The following is a 19,708-nucleotide window of genomic DNA, read 5'->3' as shown; positions in this document are numbered from 1 at the left end:
GAAAGGGCCCACAGTCAGCATAAAAGCCAGATATCCTATACTATATTAGCAGATACATACAGATATTCCAAAGTGATTTATACTATGAATCACTGCAGAGAGCTTTTCAGACATCTATATCTCAAATTAAGGAATAGCATGGACATTTCATTCCAGCAGACCCTCACTATTTTGCAAACAAATGAAAGGATGTCCAATAAAGATTTTACCGATCCTGGGAAGCATTGTAGTTGTGTTGGTCTGTGGTCTCATCAGATTTGCTGAATACAAATAGAGTAAATAGAGAGTAATAACTGAACATAGGTTACAGTCTGACTTAGACAGATAGGAAGTTTCACAAATCTGTTACAATATATCTGATATTAACCCGGCTTGTTTTGCACATTTATTTCAACACTTCACCTTCATGGCAGGTTCCATGGTTTGAATTTCACTGAATTGACCTGTGATGTGTCTCAGAAGCCTGTGGGCGGGGGGGGTGGTGAACTTCTACTTAAATCAATGAAATAGGAAGAAGTTCTGGACAGCCGCACTCCAAAAAATTAGCTTTTTATTAAAAAAAATAGGATCCAAAATACATGCCACAATGCATATAGTTTAGAAACCACAGGTGCTGGCAATGCATATAGCAATAAAATAGGAAGAAGTTCTGGACAGCCACACTCCAAAAAATGTGCCTTTTATTCAAAAAATAGGATCAAAAATACATGCCACAGCAGAGCTGACGCATTTCACAGTGCTTAAATCATAAGCTATGATTAAGCACTGTTTGATAGTGTGAAACGCGTCAGATCTTCTGTCCGTTCTGCTGTGGCATGTATTTTTGATCCTATTTTTTTTAATAAAAGGCACATTTTTTGGAGTGCGGCTGTCCAGAACCTTTTCCTATTTCATTGCTATATGCATTGCCAGCACTTGTGGCTTCTAAACTGGAGGAGAGTTTTTACTTTTGTCTGACCTACCTGGATCGGTGATATCCCTTTTTCTACTTAAATCACCTAGGCAATCTGGGCAAAAGTGGGAGCTGGTACCTGTCAAGACCAGATATCTGCTTCCCCCCAAAAATGGGGAAAGTTTCCAAAAGTGGGAGAGGAGGGAAGGAGGTAGAAAAATGGAACGTCCCCATTTAGGTGAAGTTCAACTTTAATTCCTATTGAAAAAAAAGCAATAGCAGTCTCATGAAATTTGGAATGAGATTTGGTGATGTCACTACTGTGCTGTTCATGGTTTTCCTTGTTTGAGGTTTTGACATAATGAAAAAAAGCCCTGCCTCTACCAAGATGGCATCTTCCATGAGTGAGTGAGTGAGTGAATTACTTATATAGTGCTACAAATGCGAAACTGAATTGCCTCAAGGCGCTTGGCATCCATTTTCCTTCAGTTAGACCCTCAGAATAGATGGGTCTTTAGTTTTTTTCTGAAGGCCAGGTGATCAATTTCCATTCGGATATTAGTTGGTAAAGCGTTCCATAGTCAAGGTCCTTGAACTGAACAATGACGTTCTCCTTTGATTTTATATCGGGCTTTGGGAACTTGTAATCATTTTTTGTTAGTTGATCTAAGAACTCGATTTGGGTTTTGTTGTTTTATTTTCTCACTTAAATATAAGGGCGCGCTTCCGTGTACACATTTGTGTATTAGGCATAAGGCCTTGAAAGTGACTCGGTCCTTTATGGGCAGCCAATGGAGGGATCTCAGGGACGGGGTGATTGGTTCCCAGGGTTTGCTGACACCAGGGTCTGCTGACACTATGCAGAACAAGGCTTTTGTAAGGCAGTATTGGGGAAAATCCACAGGTAAACCACGAACAACACTAGTGACTGGCCATTTGTACAAATTATTCCCTCTAGCATATTCAATTGTGTATTTTTATTTATTTTTAAATGTTACAATGAAGTCAAGAATAATTAATTCTCACTACATTGAAAATGTTTTTGTTTGTATTTACCAGGCCATGGAACTTGTGACTGTGGAAAATGTCAATGTGAAGCTGGATGGTCCGGAGAAGCTTGTCAGTACCCAACTACATGTGACCTGACACGAAAGCAAAGTAACGAGATGTGTAAGAATTCACAAGGAGTCATTTGTTCAAATGCAGGTCTGCATCCTTTTTATACTTGAAAAACAATGTTGCTTTTAAATGTAACTTCTAGGTCACTCAAACTTTTTTAAGTGTTATTATCATTAAAAGGTTTTCAAGACTAGTGCACAATGTACTTTTCAAAAAATGCCAAGCTGCTACTACATACAGGTTATTCCAGTGCATATTATTCTGAAAGGAAACTCAGATACTGTAATTTAATAAGAAAAGTAACCGTGCTGAGCATTCTCTGGAACTGACATAAACTCCAGCTGTGCATATTTTTGAAATTCAAAAGATGTAGTAAGTACCTTTTTTTGAATGCATAATTCAGATAATCAGAGATGATATGTACCTGTTCTAAAAACATATTTAAAGTTCTTTAATTTGTTATCTTTGGAATTTTAAATTGTAACACACACACACAATGTAAATGTGATGTGTAATGTACATATTATCAGGGCCGCCATTAGGGGGGTACAGGCAGTACACCTGTAAGGGGTCCGGAGGCCCACAGGGCCCCAGATGGCAACCCCCCTTTTTTTATTTCTTTTTTATATATTTTTTTTATATTTTTTTATTTCTTTTATTTTTTAATATATATATATATATATATATATATATATATATATATATATATATATATATATATATATAATATATTATTATTATTAAAGGGCCCAGAGGTCCCCAGGGCCCCGGATGGCAACCCCCCCCCTTTTTTTATATAACATTTTTTAATTTTTAATTTTTATTTATATATATATATATATATATATATATATATATATTATTATTATTATTATTATTAATATTATTATTAAAGGGCCCAGAGGTCCCCAGGGCCCTGGGTTTATTTTTTATATATATATATATATATATATATATATATATATATATATATATTTTTTTTTTTTTATTAAAGGGCCCAGAGGTTTCTTTTTTTTTTAATTAAAGGGCCCAGAGGTCCCGGATGGCAACCCCACTTTTTTTGTAATTTCTTTTTATATAAAAAAAAAATAATTTGTATATATATATATATATATATATATATATATATATATATATATATATATATATATATATATATATATATATATATATTATATATATTTTTTTTTTTTTATTAACCACTTGCCCACCAGGTGAATTCTGGCACTTCTCTCCTTCATGTGAAAATCACAATTTTTTTGCTAGAAAATTAATCAGAACCCCCAAACATTATATATTTTTTTTTAGCAGACATCCTAGGGAATAAAATGGCAGTCATTGCAATACTTTTTGTCACACCGTATTTGCGCAGCGGTCTTACAAGCGCACTTTTTTTGGATAAAAATCACTTTTTTGAATTAAAAAATAAGACAACAATACATTTTGCCCAATTTTTTTATATATTGTGAAAGATAATGTTACGCCGAGTAAAATGATACCCAACATGTCACGCTTAAAAATTTCGCCCGCTCGTGGCATGGCGTCAAACTTTTACCCTTAAAAATCTCGATAGGCGACGTTTAAAAAATTCTACAGGTTGCATTTTTTGAGTTGCAGAGTAGGTCTAGGGCTAGAATTATTGCTCTCACTCTAACGATCGCGGCGATACCTCACTTGTGTGGTTTGAATACCATTTTCATATGCGGGCGCTACTCGCATATGCGTTTGCTTCTGCGCGCAAGCTCGTCGGGACGGGGCGCTTTAAAAAATTTTTTTTTGGTTTTCTTATTTATTTTTATTTAGTTTTATAATTTTTTACACTGAAAAAAAAAAAAAAAAAATTGATCACTTTTATTCCTATTACAAGGAATGTAAACATCCCTTGTAATAGAAAAAAGCATGACAGGTCCTCTTAAATATGAGATCTGGGGTCAAAAAGACCTCAGATCTCATAATTAGACTTAAATGCAAAAAAATAAATAAAAAAAAAAATATGTCATTTTTTCAAATGACAAAAAAAAAAATGTTTCTTTAAGAGGCTGGGCGGGACTGACGTTTTGACGTCACTTCCGCCCAGCAGAGCTATGAGGACGGGTGAAGGAGATTTCTCCTTCAGTCCCGTCCCCGCTCAGCTGCCGGACACATCCGATCCCCTCCGCCGGTACCGACGGCTCCGGTAAGCGGCGGAGGGCGCGGGAGAGCGGCGGGAGGGGGGGGCCCCTCTCCCGCCACCGATAACGGCGATCTCGCGGCGAATCCGCCGCGGAGACCGCCGTTATCGTGTACACCACCGCCCCCCTGAAAAGATGAATATCTCGGTTGTGGCAGCAGCTGCTGCCGTTATCGAGATATTCAACTTTAAAAAGAGGACGTCTTTTTGACATGGGGCGGTGGTCAAGAGGTTAAAGGGCACAGAGGTCCCCAGGGCCCCAGATGGCAACCCCCCTTTTAAAAAAATATATATATTTTTTTATTTATTTTTTTATTTTTATTAAAGGGCCCAGAGGTCCCCAGGGCCCCGGATGGCTACCCCCCTTTTATTATATATATTTTTCTTTACTTCTTCTTTTTTTTGTAAAGGGCCCCCCCGCTTCTCAATTCGTGGCAACCCCCCCCCCGCTTCTCAATTTCAGGCGGCAGCACCCCCCCCCCCAGTTCTCTGCTCCAGGAGGGGCCATGCATGAAGCTGTGTAAGGGACCCCATAATTCCTGATGGCGGCCCTGCATATTATATACAGTATACTATAATATACTCAGCTAATACAGACTCTTTTTACCATTTACATTATTCCTATAGCTGTAGTGGAGTCTCCATTTACTCACCATGCACAGATGCAGAAGCCAACCCCTTTAACCCCCTTTTCCAACAACTCCCTAGGTTCCTGGACACTCCCTAGAGAAGATACGTTTTTCTGCTTCCCTCCCTCAGTAACTTAGAGAAGCCACACTTAATGAGGCAGAGATAGCTGGGCAAGTGATCTGCAGCCAAATGAAAAAACCTTTACTTCCAGAACTGAGGTGTGGGCAGCTGTGCCAGAGCCAAAAAGCACACAGCTTCTCCAAAAGATCCAGATAATGTAGGGAGCAACTCCCTGGTTGCTACTAGAGTGCTACAGTTCCTGTGAAGTGGTGCTTCGTTCTTTGCACCTTGGATTCCTCCAGCTTCACTTTTAGACCCCTTTTACACTGAAGCGTTTTTACAGCTTTTTAACGTTAAAAATAGCGCTATTAAAACGCTCATAAAACACTCTCCATGCATCTCAATGGACCCTTTTACACTGAATCCTGCAAGCAGCATCTTTGGAGCAGCTTTTGGGCGCTGAAAAAAACGCTCCAAAAACGCCCCTCTCCATTGAAATGAATTGAAAGTGCTGTAAAAATGCCTTACCCTTTCACACTGAGGCGTTGCACTGGCGGGGCGTTGAGAAAAGACCTGCAAGCAGCAACTTTGGAGCAGCTTTTGGGCGCTGAAAAAAACGCTCCAAAAACGCCCCTCTCCATTGAAATGAATTGAAAGCGTTGTAAAAACGCCTTACCCTTTCACACTGAGACACTGAAAAAACACCCAAAAACATTAGGGTCTTAGCGGTGCTTTACCAGCACATTGGAATTGCAGATGAGGCTTCGCTCGAAAAACGCTCTAAAAATGCTTGAATAACGCTCTAAAAACGCTCGAATAACGCTCGAAAAACGCCCCAGTGTGAAAGGCGCCTTAGGGGCATAGTCTACGATAATTTCAAGTAGCTGTGTTCTGTACTGTGTTACAGAATTTGTTGACTTTTTGTTGATACAGTATTTTAGAGATTCTGCTATGCTACCCTACCACACGTTACCCTAATTGAACCACAGAGACAATGCTGTCAAGAATACATTTTTGTGCAGTCTTTATACATTTATGCAGCTTTCATTTTTCTTTAGTGTATACATGTTTTTTGCCACCCTGAATTTGTTTTGCATTATTGCTTATAACTTTTCACCTCTTTAGTAAACTGCAAGTTACAGACAATCTCTGTTGATGCTGATCACTCAGCCTAATACCCCTACAGCAATGAACCCTATTCCTGGCAGGATTCCTGCTGCAACAATTACCTAAGTACACAAGATCAGGTCAGGTCTTGGTTGATTGGGTCAAGAGATTGCAGGGCCTAATCTGATCATAAGAAATCCCAGCAGGCTTCACTGACCATTAATACCTTGGAAAGGCAAGCAAAAGGGTTAATTCTTCACCTCCTAGCAGAAAACCGGGATTCCCTTGACAAGATAGTTAACCACTTAGAAGTGGTATAAAGCCAAGTGGCAACATAAGGGGACCTTAGGGCCTCCTTTGTTGACAGAAGGTGGGAAAACTCATTCCAGAATACTGCATGCACTGTAACTGCAAGATATAGCATCCAAGATAGGGCCAAGTAGGACAGCCAGACTGGAGTTATGGACTGGAGTTATACAGACAGATGGCTTTAAAAAAGTTTCTTAGATTTAGAGAAATGTAGAAGCAATCCCAATCTGAAGCAGCATGTCAGGTGCAGTGATAAAGAGGCTTGGTCACACCTAAGGCCATCATAGGTGGGAAATTGATAAACTCACCTTCAACCAGATAGATACTTGGGAGGTGGCCATCCAGAAACTAACAGAAGGGATGGCTGTAGACAGTATTATCTGTGTTGAAGTGCAGAAGGAAAACTCCAGTGAGGGCCAAGAAAGGGGATCTCTCTAATGCAGTGGCGTCACTAGGGTTGGTGTCACCTGGTGCGGTAAAACATGGTGTCACCCCCCCAATAAAAAAAATCCCATATACAGTAACACTGCCCTGGGGACGCCAACTTTGTTTGGGAGCCATGTCGCACAACTGCGCAATTGTCAGTTAAAGCGACGCAGTGCTGAATCGCAAAAAGGGCAAAGTCCTTAACCTGCATATTGGTCCGGGTCTTAACCGGTTAACAGACCAGCTTAGGGTGGTTCAGCTACTATGCATGGGTGGTGGATGCAGCAGTACCCCCCCCCCCATTCCTGGATATCAGACCAGCGCAGAGTGGGCGGCTCAGTCAGCTACTATAACTATATATAATATAGCTGCAGCACCCCAACCCCCTGTTAACAGACGATCTGATAAATGCTGGGGGGGGGGGGGGGGGTGCTGCAGCTATATTATATATAGTTATAGTAGCTGACTGAGCCGCCCACTCTGCGCTGGTCTGATAACCAGGAATGAGGGGGGTGCTACTGTACAGCTATTATTTTTATTTATAAATATATAATAATATATAGCAGTCACAGATTATTTATATTATATTATTATAATATATATAACTGTATTATATAATTGATATATTCTATATAGCTAATATAGCTGTGACTGCTATATATATATATATATATATATATATATATATATATATATATTGTGACGGTATGCGAGGTGCAATACATGACAATAGGTACATTTCACCTCGCATTCGTTCCATTATGAGGGAGTAAACCGGAATCCGGTCCGGGTTTCACAGCCTCTGGGGCTGGCTAGGAATCCAGTCCGGATGTTTGGGTCCACTGGAGTCCACAGTCAGCTGGACTTTAAAAGACCAGGAAGAGAGCACAACAGTGTCCTGGGATTTTTGGAGACTCAGACCTCGTACACACGACAGAGTTTCTCGGCAGAATTCACCGAGAAACTCGGTCAAACCCGGATTCTGCCGAGAAACTCTGTCGTCTGTACACTTTTGGCCCGATGGAGCCGCCGAGGAACTCGTCGAGAAAATAGAGAACATGTTCTCTATTTTCTTGTTGTTCTATGGGAGAAGGCGGCCCGCCGAGCTCCTCGGCGGCTTCATCCCTGAACTCGACGAGGAACTCGACGTGTTTGGCACGTCGAGTTCCTCGGCCGTGTGTACGGGGCCTGAGGAGGGAACCTGAGTGTGAGGGGCTCTATTGAAAGGAACTGCAAGAAAAGGCTTGCTTTATTGTTATTTTGTGGGTGATGGGGACCAGCCTCGCACTGTATAGAGAGGAGATCCTGTTTGTTTAGTTTAGCGCCGGACGGCAAGGATTTAATTTACTGTTTTGTTTATTTTTACCTGCAAACCATTTTTACAAATAAATTCTGGCATCCGCCAGACTTAAAAGAAAGTGCCTGCTTGCGGACTGTGTTTCAGAAAAGGTGATCCCCATGAGCTAATCCCTCACAATATATATATATATATATATATATATATATATATATATATATATATATATATATATATATATATATATATATATATATATATATATATATATATATATATATATATATATATGTATATATATATATATATATATAATATAGCAGTCACAGCTATATAGAATATATCAATTATATAATACAGTTATATATTATAATAATATAATATACATAATCTGTGACTGCTATATATTATTATATATGTATAAATAAAAATAATAGCTGTACAGCATCTAACTCTAACATCTCATCATCAAGCCACCAGCTCCCCCCATCCCCCTCCCCACACACAGAAACAAGAACAGGGCACCGGAGTTTGACACAAACACTGCACTTATTATCCGACCAAGTTCTCTGAGCGGCTCAACCCACCCATCACAATACCTTGGCTCGCCCAGCGAAAAACAGGACACCCCACCCATGGCAAGCTGACCCCCGCCCGTTACTGCACCAGGTACACAGAATGCCCGGGCGGCAGCTGTAGAGGACACAGAGCGTGCAGCCGCGGCGCCCGGGCAGAGAATAGAGAGTTACACAGGCTCATCAGCGCAGGAGTGAAGAGAGGAGGAGGAGGACACAGGCTGCGGCGCTGGAGGTGTGTTTCTGGGCTGGCTGAAAAAGACTGCCTAAGGGAGCCTGGCCTTTTGTGAGCTTCATGATGGTGTCACCCGGGTGCGGACCGCACCAGCATAGCACCAGTCATTGGGAAAGGATCAAATTTACTACCAGAAGCCAAAAATTGCTGAGTGAGCAGTCCTATCTTGAAGGATGTATACTGCATCACAGAATAATGTCCCACTATGACTCATCAGTGACCTGGCAGGTCATACTGTCAGAGGGGCTCAAGCCCTCATGGAAGCAGGACACTAGGATGTCCATTAACGTTAACTTGGTTCAAGAGACAAGCTGTATGTGGGTCTGTTCAGGTTGTCTGAACAAGTCTGTAATCGCTGTGTGGTGGGTTCAGTGTGAAAGGGTGCTGATGCCTGAATTTTATCTCTGGCTTGGCATAAGTTTGCCTCACTGGAAGCACTGTGTATCAATTTTTCTATTACACTCACAACAATTCAGTAAATTGACCATTTTACCAAGCCGATCCACTGACACAACCTCCCAGATAGTGTGAAAGCACTTCTGACTTCCCCATTGCTGTTAGTAGAGGATACATTCAGGCAAGAAACCCTGTTTCAAAAGATTTTTTTTCAGAGAATGGTGCAACTCACTAGGCATTAGAAAGTCTTATGCCGCGTACACACCATCACTTTATGTGATGAAAAAAAATGACGTTTTTAAAAACGTCACTTTCATTGACTGTGTGTGGGGGAAAACGTTGTGCTTCAATTTTATGTGTCGTTTTTCAAAAGTGCACTTTTTACTTCACAGAAATTGACCGTGTGTAGCAAAAAACGTTGTTTTCTAAGACGTTTTTTCATCAACGCATGCCCAGAAGCTACTTATGAAGCGAGCTTCAATGGTAAAACGTGGTGGAACGTAACCTCACTTTGCAAGATCATTGTGAGAAAACGATGGTGTGTAGGCAACTTCGTCTTTGAAAATTGAAGTTTCAAAAACGTAATTTTTTACTTCACAGAAAGTGTCGTTTTTTTTCATCACATAAAGTGATGGTGTGTACGCGGCATTACACTACACAGTAATGCACACAAGGCAATAAGGCATGTGAGATGTTCAGTCACACTTTGATCCAATCGCTTGGGGACTTGGCTCTTGAGAACAAAAGAAAATGGACCCAACTTGAGACGGACCCAACAAAAGAAAATAGGCCCATTACTTAGCCAAAGCAATCGGAAAATACAACCCCACAGTACATTTATTGACAGGCAACTCACTCTATCATGTTTTGTTTTACAGTACTCTTAGGGGGCCTACAGGCTGATGGGCCTCAGTGCCCTCAGAAGAATTTGTATTTGGGAATGAATACACTTGTCTGAAGTCTAATGTTTGTTAAAGACTGGTCATGGGTAAAGCAAGGAGAGTTGGAAGCATCAGACTTTAAAATTTAACCTGGGTACAAAGTGCTAGTCTAATAAAAGGAAAATTGTAAACATTTTGGGTATAAGTCACTGAAGTTGTTCTATAACAGCTTATTCCAGGTGTGCCAGTATATAAAATCGGAGAGAAATAAGCCAAGAAAAATCAGTGTCTACACCAAAAAATAAAAAACCCAAACACATTGAGACCTCAAAAAATCTAAATTCATGAGCCACAAGCATCTTGGCCAGTGGCCACCAGAAATTCAATGGTGGCTTCCTCCTGCTCTTCCACCATTATCTCCAGGACCCTAGTGGAAGCCATGAATCCTGACAATATAACACAGCCTAATGTTCACCCAGCTCTGGTCCTTGCTTCTGCTGTGAAGCCCCTTGAACAACCATTGACATTTCAGAAAACAGAGATGCATCGTCCCAGAAGATGGAACCAAGACTTAATCCCTGAGACCTAACTTTAGGTGACCCCTGTACACTTTGTACAGGGTGAACTTGAATGGTCTGCTAGAGACAGAAGTGAAGTGTAGGGAAGTGTCCATTTACCCACCACGCTCAGGTGCAGAACTGTTTCCTTTTCCCACAACTCCCTGGGTTCTTAATTTTTTTTGGAGAATATTTTTTTTTCTGTTTACCTCTCTCAGTAACTCAAAAAAGCCGCACCTAGTTAGGCAGAGGTATCTGGGCAAATGATCTGCTTCCGGTTAGAGGTCCTCCTCTGCCTGAACAGGTGTGCAGGCAGCCAGGACAGAGCCTAATAGCACACAACTTCTCCAGAAGACCCAGCTATTTAAGGATTCCTACCAAAGTACTCCAGTTCCAGAGGGGTAATACTTTGTCCATGGATCCCCCAAGCTGTCCACCTGTGTTACCACAGCTACTCTGAACTTCACTGTAAGGAAGAGAGTCTATGAGGACAATTACAAGTAGCTGCATTATGTACTGTTTTATCTAAATAATGACTTACAGCTTGACTGTCTGTTGTTATAGAGCCTTTTACAGACTATGCTATACAGTCATTGAGTTACAGAGACAATGCTGTGAAGAGTCATGTTTGTGCAGCTTTCATGTGTACAAGAACATGCTATGGTCAGTCCATCTTGAATACCCCTGATGAAGGGACCCTCAATAAGTCCCGAAAAGCGTCACGTGGATTACTAACTGCATCAAATATCTCAGTATTATATATTGTTGTTTTTATGGAAATTTATTGTTGGTGTTGTTCACACCCTACAAACTTTTATATTTCTCGTTAAATAATATTTATTGGTTAATTACTTTGTCTATATGATGTAACATTGTTGTTGCCTTTAAAGTCCCATAATTCTCATCTTGGGGATATTTGCTTTCTTGTTGTTTCATGTGTACAGTATGTTTCATTTGCAGTGTATACTTGTCATTTTGCCATCATGAAACTGCATTATGCCTTTTTTTTGGCTTATGGCTAACTTTGTACCTGTTTAGTAAACTACAAGTTGCAGTTACTCTGTCTGATCATTCAGCCGATTACCCATTCTGTATGTCACTGAGCCATAACTAAATTCTATTTATAACAAACTATCTCATTTGCTTAGGTGTCCTAAATATGGACAGCCTAATACCTTCTTGGCTTGTGGCATTTGAGACTGCAAAGAAAGCACTATTCTTTTTTTCAGGAACAGTGATTAAACCACATAAATCAAGTCATACTCTTTCACATATCTACTTTACTTTTTACATTGATTAATTACAGTTTTGTTGTCTGTAAAAGGCTTATCCTATTAAACTGGATTAACGTGTTCTTACCATAAGTCCTTGATATTAAATCTACACTCGCTGATCTATCCAAAACAGAAGTGGTCTGCTAATAACACTTGTAGCACCCCCTAGCATTGCTAGAGTGCTAGTGTAAAAAAATTGTCAGGCTTGGCAGCCAAGCCTGTGTTTTTCTGGGTCAGGGTTGAGTGACTCAGGGAGGGCTGGTGTGACTCACAGGCAGCATCTCTGAGACCGCCCCCTACTTCTAAAAACCAGCAGAAGGTTCTACAAAAATTAATGTGGAGGAGAGGAGGAGCTGACTGAGGGCCTTGACAAATCCCCCAACAGATGAATTGGCAGGAGGCAACCCCCCTCAAATACTCGGGGTCAGCCCAGCTGGGGCAGTATGAGTTCAGATTGAGATGGAGAGTTAGGATGTTGGAGGCCTTTGAGAGTAAACCCCTAGTCTGGGGGAGGGGGGTAAACTTATGCCTGGGCTCAGGTGCAGAAGGGACAATTCTTCATGACACGCAGGGGAATCCTTATCAGGAAGCATGGGAGCAAGGAGATGACAGCAGGAGAACATACCAGGCAAATCTCCAGGGAGGAAGGCAGCCAGGATGGCTGGTGAGTGCAACAATCCGAGGACTGAAATGCATGACTGAAGGGACTGGGTAAAAACAGTCTGGGATGGATACAGAGTTAGTCTGGGAGAACTGTGGAGAAGTAGCCAGGAGGGCTAGTGAAAGGGGCAGCTTCAGCCAGACGGGCTGGAAGTGCCTTAAGAGGTGGTACTGGGATCAGTAGCCACAGGAATAGGACAGCTAAGCACCAAAGACCTCTTTTTCTACTACATTACCAAAGGGACCCACGGTCCCTGCCTGCAAAAGGCATTTGCTCTGGATCTGAGTCTGAGTTAAATTTGTCAGTGCTAGCTGGTCCTGGGAGATGTAGTTCTACAAGCAAGATTGTGCTGGAGGTAGAAGTGGAGAAGTGTATTTATACTGGATGTATAGTTATTGTCAGGTCACCTGTGGCCAGGTGACAAGTGCACCCTGTAGGGGTCAGGGATGCACCGCAGGGAAGTGAACCCTATAGCCGACTACTGCTGGCAGGGAGGAAGCGTGACCCAAGATCACCCAGGGCGCGGAGTCTAAGACCCAGTTTTGTATTCACCAGAGCCCTTGGTGGTAGGGATGGTCTTGGCCGCAACTGGGTCCAGGTCGCGTTCCCGGGATTCCTCAGGTCACACTCCGCAGGGAGAAGGGGGAAGCAGCCAGCAGAACAAACAGTGGTGATGGACAGGCCGAGGTCAGGGCAACAGGCAGACAAGGATAACCGTGGAACATGCAAATAGTCAGGGGCACAGGCAGACAGGGAAGTCGGGGACAAGCCAAAACGGTACACGGAAGATGATCGTAGCACTCTGCAACCAGGAACTAGCAATACACTGCAGACAGGAACTGAGCATTGGAACACTGTTGAACAGCACTGCAGACCTGTAGAGCAAAGGTTAATATAGGCTTCCTGGGATGGACTAGGGTGGAGCCATACAGGAAGAGGAAGTGATAAGAAGGGAAACCAGAACAGGATCTGCCTCTAATGAACACATGGAGATCAGGTAGGCAGACAGACATGATGCATATTCATGACAGTACCCTCCCTCTTACGAGGCCTCCCCCTTCCCTGCCTGGGTCCGGGTTTAGAGGGAAACTTCAGATGAAAATTCTTCAATAGACGAGGTGCAAAGACCTCTGATGCAGGAACCCAAGACCTCTCCTCAGGACCAAAGCCTTTCCAATGAACAAGGTACTGAAGAGCGCCTCTACAGAGTTGGGAATCCAGTACTTGACTGACATCATATTCCTGATTCTCCTCAGAGACTGGTGCCGTGGTGGGGAGAGGACGAGAGAACCTATTAAGGACTAAAGGCTTCAGAAGGGAAACATGGAAGGAGTTAGAGATTTTGAGGTTTTTGGGAATCTGAAGCTTGAAACAAACTGGATTCAGCTTAGCCATTATGGTGTATGGACCAATGAATCTTGGAGCAAACTTCAGAGAAGGAACTCGGAGCTTGATGTTTCTGGTGGAGAGCCAGACTTTGTCCCCTGGTTGAAGAGAAGGCGGTTTACGCCTGCGGCGGTCAGCAAAGCCTTTGAATTTGTCGGCAGCTGCCCGGAGGGAATCATGGACGTCGCTCCAGATGGAATTGAATGACTCTTGAGCTGAAGCCAAAGCTGGGATATCCAGAGAACAGGTCATGGGAAGTGGAAGTTGAGGATGTCTTCCATAAACTGAGAAAAAGGGTGTTCTCTGCGAACTGGTATTCACATGATTGTTATGGGAAAATTCCGCCCATGGAAGTAGAGAGGACCAATCGTCATGATGAGCGGAGACTAAGGTACGAAGAAAAACCTCTAACTCCTGATTAACCCTCTCCGTCTGCCCATTGGATTGAGGATGGTAAGAAGAGGAAAAATCCAAAGCAATATTGAGGGATTTGCAAAAGGCTCTCCAAAAACGAGACGTGAACTGAACACCCCTGTCCGAAACAATATGAGAAGGAACCCCATGAAGACGGAAAATCTCTCGAACAAAAATGGGGACCAAAGCAGGAGCAGAAGGCAGACCAGGAAGGGGAACAAAATGTGCCATTTTGGAGAACCGATCGACTACCACCCAAATGACCGTATTACCGTCAGACAGTGGAAGATCGGTGATAAAATCCATGGCAATGTGAGCCCAGGGCTCCTTGGGAATGGGCAAGGGCATGAGGAGACCAGCAGGAGCTTGTGTGGAGGATTTGAACTGAGCACAGACATGACAAGCCTTGACATAGTCTTTAACCTCTGAGCGGAGATTTGGCCACCAATAGTGACGACTAATGAGTAGGAAGGACCGGAGGAAACCAGCATGGCCCGCCACCTTGGAATCATGTCCCCAATGAAGGATCTTGGCTCTTAGCTCAGTGGGGACAAAGGTCTTACCAGGAGGAATTTTTGAGTCCAGGGTGGTAGAATGGGCAACAATGCATGAAGTTGGAATGATCGGCTCAGGTTCAAGAGTGAGATCTTCGTCCAGGGTGTCAAAGGATCTAGAAAGCGCATCAGCCCGACCGTTGCAGGAACCAGGTTTGTATGTAATCGTGAAACTGAAACGGGAAAAGAAGAGACTCCACCTGGCCTGTCTGGGATTCAGACGTTTAGCATTCTGTAAGTACTGTAGATTCTTGTGATCGGTGAAGATCGTTATGGAGTGAGGAGAACCCTCCAAAAGATGACGCCACTCTTCTAGCGCCAATTTAATTGCGAGAAGTTCCCGGTCACCGATGGCATAATTTCTCTCTGCCTGAGAATTTTTTTTGGAAAAGAACGCACATGGTTGACGTCTCTTCTCAAAAAGTTGAAGAAGCACCGCTCCCACTCCCACAGAAGAAGCGTCCACTTCAATAAAGAATGCCTCCTCAGGGTTTGGTCTCCTCAAAAGAGGTCCAGAGACGAAGGCCTGTTTCAGATCGTGAAACGCAGAGACAGCTTCGGGAGGCCAGTCTTTGGCATTAGCACCCTTCTTGGTCAAAGCGATAATAGGCGCGGCAATGGAAGAATAATTCCTGATGAACTGCCTATAATAATTTGTGAAACCAAGAAAGCGCTGTGTGGCCTTGAGGCTAGCAGGAAGAGGCCAATTGGTAATGGCTAAGACCTTCCCAGGATCCATACGAAGGCCCAAGCTTGAAACAAAGCATCCTAGAAACAGGACCTCAGAACATTCAAAGGAGCATTTCTCCAGTTTGGCATAGAGATTATTCTCTCTGAGGCGCTGGAGTACAGTGCGAACATGGTTCCTGTGGACATGCAGATTTTCCGAAAAGATTAGAATGTCATCCAGATAGATGACAACAAACTGGTACAGCAGGTCCCTGAAGATTTCGTTGACAAAGTTTTGAAACACGGCTGGGGCATTACATAACCCGAAAGGCATGACCAGATACTCATAATGGCCGTCTCGAGTGTTAAACGCAGTCTTCCACTCATCGCCTTCTCGTATTCGAATGAGGTTGTACGCCCCCCTGAGATCCAACTTAGTGAAAATGGAGGCACCCCTCAACCTATCGAACAATTCAGATATCAAGGGTAAGGGGTAACGATTCTTAATAGTAACAGCGTTTAATCCTCGATAATCAATACAGGGTCTCAAGGTACCATCCTTCTTGGCAACAAAAAAGAACCCTGCTCCTGCAGGCGATGACGATTTCCGAATGAAACCTCTGTCAAGGTTTTCTGCGACATACTCAGACATGGCCTGGGTCTCTGGAATGGACAAAGGGTATGTGCGACCCCTGGGCAGAATTGCTCCAGGAACAAGGTCAATGGCACAGTCAAAAGATCTGTGGGGAGGAAGCACCTCGGCTGATTTCTTACAGAACACATCCCGGTAATCGCTGTAAGCAGTGGGAAGATCCGAAGATACTGATGTGGTAGCAACCGGAAGTTCCCCCTTAGGAGTCACCTTGGAAAGACATGACGAGAAACATGAAGGACCCCAAGCCAGAATCTGCCCAGAAGCCCAGTCCACATGGGGAGAGTGGAGCTGTAGCCAAGGAAGGCCCAATACAATGGGAGTGGAGGCTTTAGGTAGGATGAGAAAGGATATCCACTCCTTGTGGAGAATCCCTATCGACATCCTAATGGGTAGTGTCTGGAAGCGAATAGGACCCCCTGGGAGAATAGTGCCATCAATTGCCGAGACTACCAGCGGCGTAGTGAGGGGTGAAAGGGTAAGCTTCATAGAAGAAGCAGTTCTCCAGTCCATAAAGTTGCCGGCAGCCCCGGAATCCAGATATGCAGAGATCGATAGGGGAGAAGTGCCTACATGAAGGGACACCGGAAGGAGCAGACGGGAAGGTGATGTTTCTGGGTCCAATACTCCACCTTCTAAATGTATTAGACCTGAGCGTTTCCCGGGCGAAGCGGGCAGGAGGCACGAAGATGGCCCTTGCCTCCACAATAGAGGCACAAGCCCAGAGTTCTGCGTCTAGCACGTTCTTCGGGTGTTAGTCTGGTCCGGCCCAACTGCATAGGTTCCTCAGCAGGCAGGGGGTGGTCTACGGGACGAAGTGAGGGAAGCACAGACTGACTACGACCTAGGGAGTGCTGGTGTCTTTTCTCAATGGACCTCTCCTGAAAACGAATATCGATCTGATTGCACAGGGAGATGACATCGTCCAGACCGACGGGGATGGTTCTTCCCGCTAATTCGTCCTTCACTCGGTCAGAGAGGCCATGTAAAAAGGTAGCGACCAGGGCCTCATTGTTCCAGCTCAATTCAGCAGAGAGTATACGGAACTGAAGAGCATATTGACCCACTGAACGAGATTCTTGGCGGAGACGTAGCAGAGCACTGGCTGCTGAAGAGGCCCGAGCCGGCTCTTCAAAGATGTTCCGAAAGAGCTTTAGGAAGTTGAACAGGCTGGAAACTACCGGATCATTCCTCTCCCACATAGGGGCAGCCCAGGCTAAAGCTTCACCGGAAAGGAGGGAAATAATATAGGCTACCTTTGCCCGATCAGACAAGAAGTTTTGAGGCTGTAGTTCAAAATGGATGGTGCACTGGCTAAGAAACCCCCTGCAGGCCTTGGAGTCTCCAGAAAAACGGACTGGAGGTGGTAGCTTCAGTGAATGCGACTCTGCGACTGGTGCGACGGGTGCAGCCGCTGCCGCTGGTTGTACTTGGGGTTGTAGATTCGGGGCTCCCAACGAGGTCTGAAGCTGATCAAAGCGGGAAGCCAGATCCTGAAGGAAACGCATCACCTGAGCCTGATTAGCTTCATGCGTCTCGAGTCTGTGAACAACGCCCTGTAATGGGTCATCTGCAGGAAGCGGCACGTCGGCCGGGTTCATGGCTGTTCAAACTGTCAGGTCACCTGTGGCCAGGTGACAAGTGCACCCTGTAGGGGTCAGGGATGCACCGCAGGGAAGTGAACCCTATAGCCGACTACTGCTGGCAGGGAGGAAGCGTGACCCAAGATCACCCAGGGCGCGGAGTCTAAGACCCAGTTTTGTATTCACCAGAGCCCTTGGTGGTAGGGATGGTCTTGGCCGCAACTGGGTCCAGGTCGCGTTCCCGGGATTCCTCAGGTCACACTCCGCAGGGAGAAGGGGGAAGCAGCCAGCAGAACAAACAGTGGTGATGGACAGGCCGAGGTCAGGGCAACAGGCAGACAAGGATAACCGTGGAACATGCAAATAGTCAGGGGCACAGGCAGACAGGGAAGTCGGGGACAAGCCAAAACGGTACACGGAAGATGATCGTAGCACTCTGCAACCAGGAACTAGCAATACACTGCAGACAGGAACTGAGCATTGGAACACTGTTGAACAGCACTGCAGACCTGTAGAGCAAAGGTTAATATAGGCTTCCTGGGATGGACTAGGGTGGAGCCATACAGGAAGAGGAAGTGATAAGAAGGGAAACCAGAACAGGATCTGCCTCTAATGAACACATGGAGATCAGGTAGGCAGACAGACATGATGCATATTCATGACAGTTATGTACCTGAAGAGTTCCTTGTTGATCAAGTGGGCATCCCATAACAACCCTAATCCCATCCAAGTTCAATCCCCCTAAAAAAAATCAAACAAACAAACCGCAAGGACTGATTCCTGTCTCCAGAGTGTGTGGAAAATGCACGTGCCTGGCTTTGCAAGGTGGGAGATACCCATATTCACCAGAGGCTCCTAGAGTGAGTGAGTGAGTACCGTATTTATCAGGGTATTGCACGCTCCGGCGTATAGCGCGCACCCCTAAAGTGGACCCGACGTTCCTGTAAACATTTTTTTAGTACTTACAGTTTTGGTGTCTTGCGCGTCGTCCATAGCTTGGGGAGCCATCATTTGGTTAGCAGTACCATAAGGATTGCTTTTTGTGAACCGGGTCTGCAGAGTTTTTAAGATCAGCGAATCAGCAGGCAGCAGACATCATGGTTAAAGATGAATTTACGATCAGGACCATTTTTTTTCATAAAGTACTCATTAAAGGGGTTGTAAACCTTCAGTTTTTTTCACCTTAATGCATCCTAGGTGAAAAAACATCTTATAGTTACAGGCCCCCCGAGCCTCCCGCTTTATTACCCAAGGCCCGAATCTCTGTGGGCACGATGGTTTCCCCCAGATCTTGTGGCCTTGTCATTGGATGATTGATAGCAGCGCAGCCATTGGCTCCCGCTGCTGTCAATCAAATCAATGATGCGTGCACCGGGGGTCGGGGCCAAGTTATACACTTGGCGGCTAAGGCCGCCACTGTATTACATGGGAGCATGCCCCCAAGCTAACCCCCTTGGGAGAGCGCTTCCCAGAGGGGGTTAGCTCTTGCAGGTAGGACCCGAGACAGCCGCAGAGGGACCCCAGAAGACAAGGATCAGGGCCACTCTGTGCAAAACAAACTGCACAGTGGAGGTAAGTATGACATGTTTGTTATTTTTTTATGTTTTAACCTTTACAACCCCTTTAAATGTTTGTCTTTATTTCCAGGAAACATTTTTTTTTTTTTTTTGTGAATGGGTACTAACATGAGGTAGGGCAGTATCTGGGGCCTCTTATTTTGAAAGATTCCATATTCCAAGCCCCCTACCTGCAGACCCCCACAACCACCAGACCAGAGTTGTGGGGAAGAGGTCATTGTCCTCATCAACATATGGACAAGGTGCTTTGCCAGTGGGAAAAGCCCTCTCATATGTTGGTTTGT

The 19,708-nt window shown here is 44.1% G+C and overlaps 1 protein-coding gene across 1 annotated transcript in view; it reads left to right on the top strand.

Moving 5' to 3' along the window:
* The window catches only part of LOC120928255 (integrin beta-like protein 1), a 260,592-nt gene that overhangs the window by 76,622 nt on the left and 164,262 nt on the right, over positions 1-19,708 (top strand). The window contains exon 3 of the mRNA XM_040339360.1: positions 1,952-2,098. Coding sequence (XP_040195294.1) covers positions 1,952-2,098 — 147 coding nt within the window. The remainder of the gene's footprint in view (positions 1-1,951; positions 2,099-19,708) is intronic.

Source organism: Rana temporaria, chromosome 2, assembly GCF_905171775.1.
Source record: "Rana temporaria chromosome 2, aRanTem1.1, whole genome shotgun sequence".
Classification (NCBI taxonomy): Eukaryota; Metazoa; Chordata; class Amphibia; order Anura; family Ranidae; genus Rana; species Rana temporaria.
The sequence above is the reverse complement of the archived record's forward strand: the minus strand, read 5'-3'. Positions and strand labels throughout refer to the sequence as shown.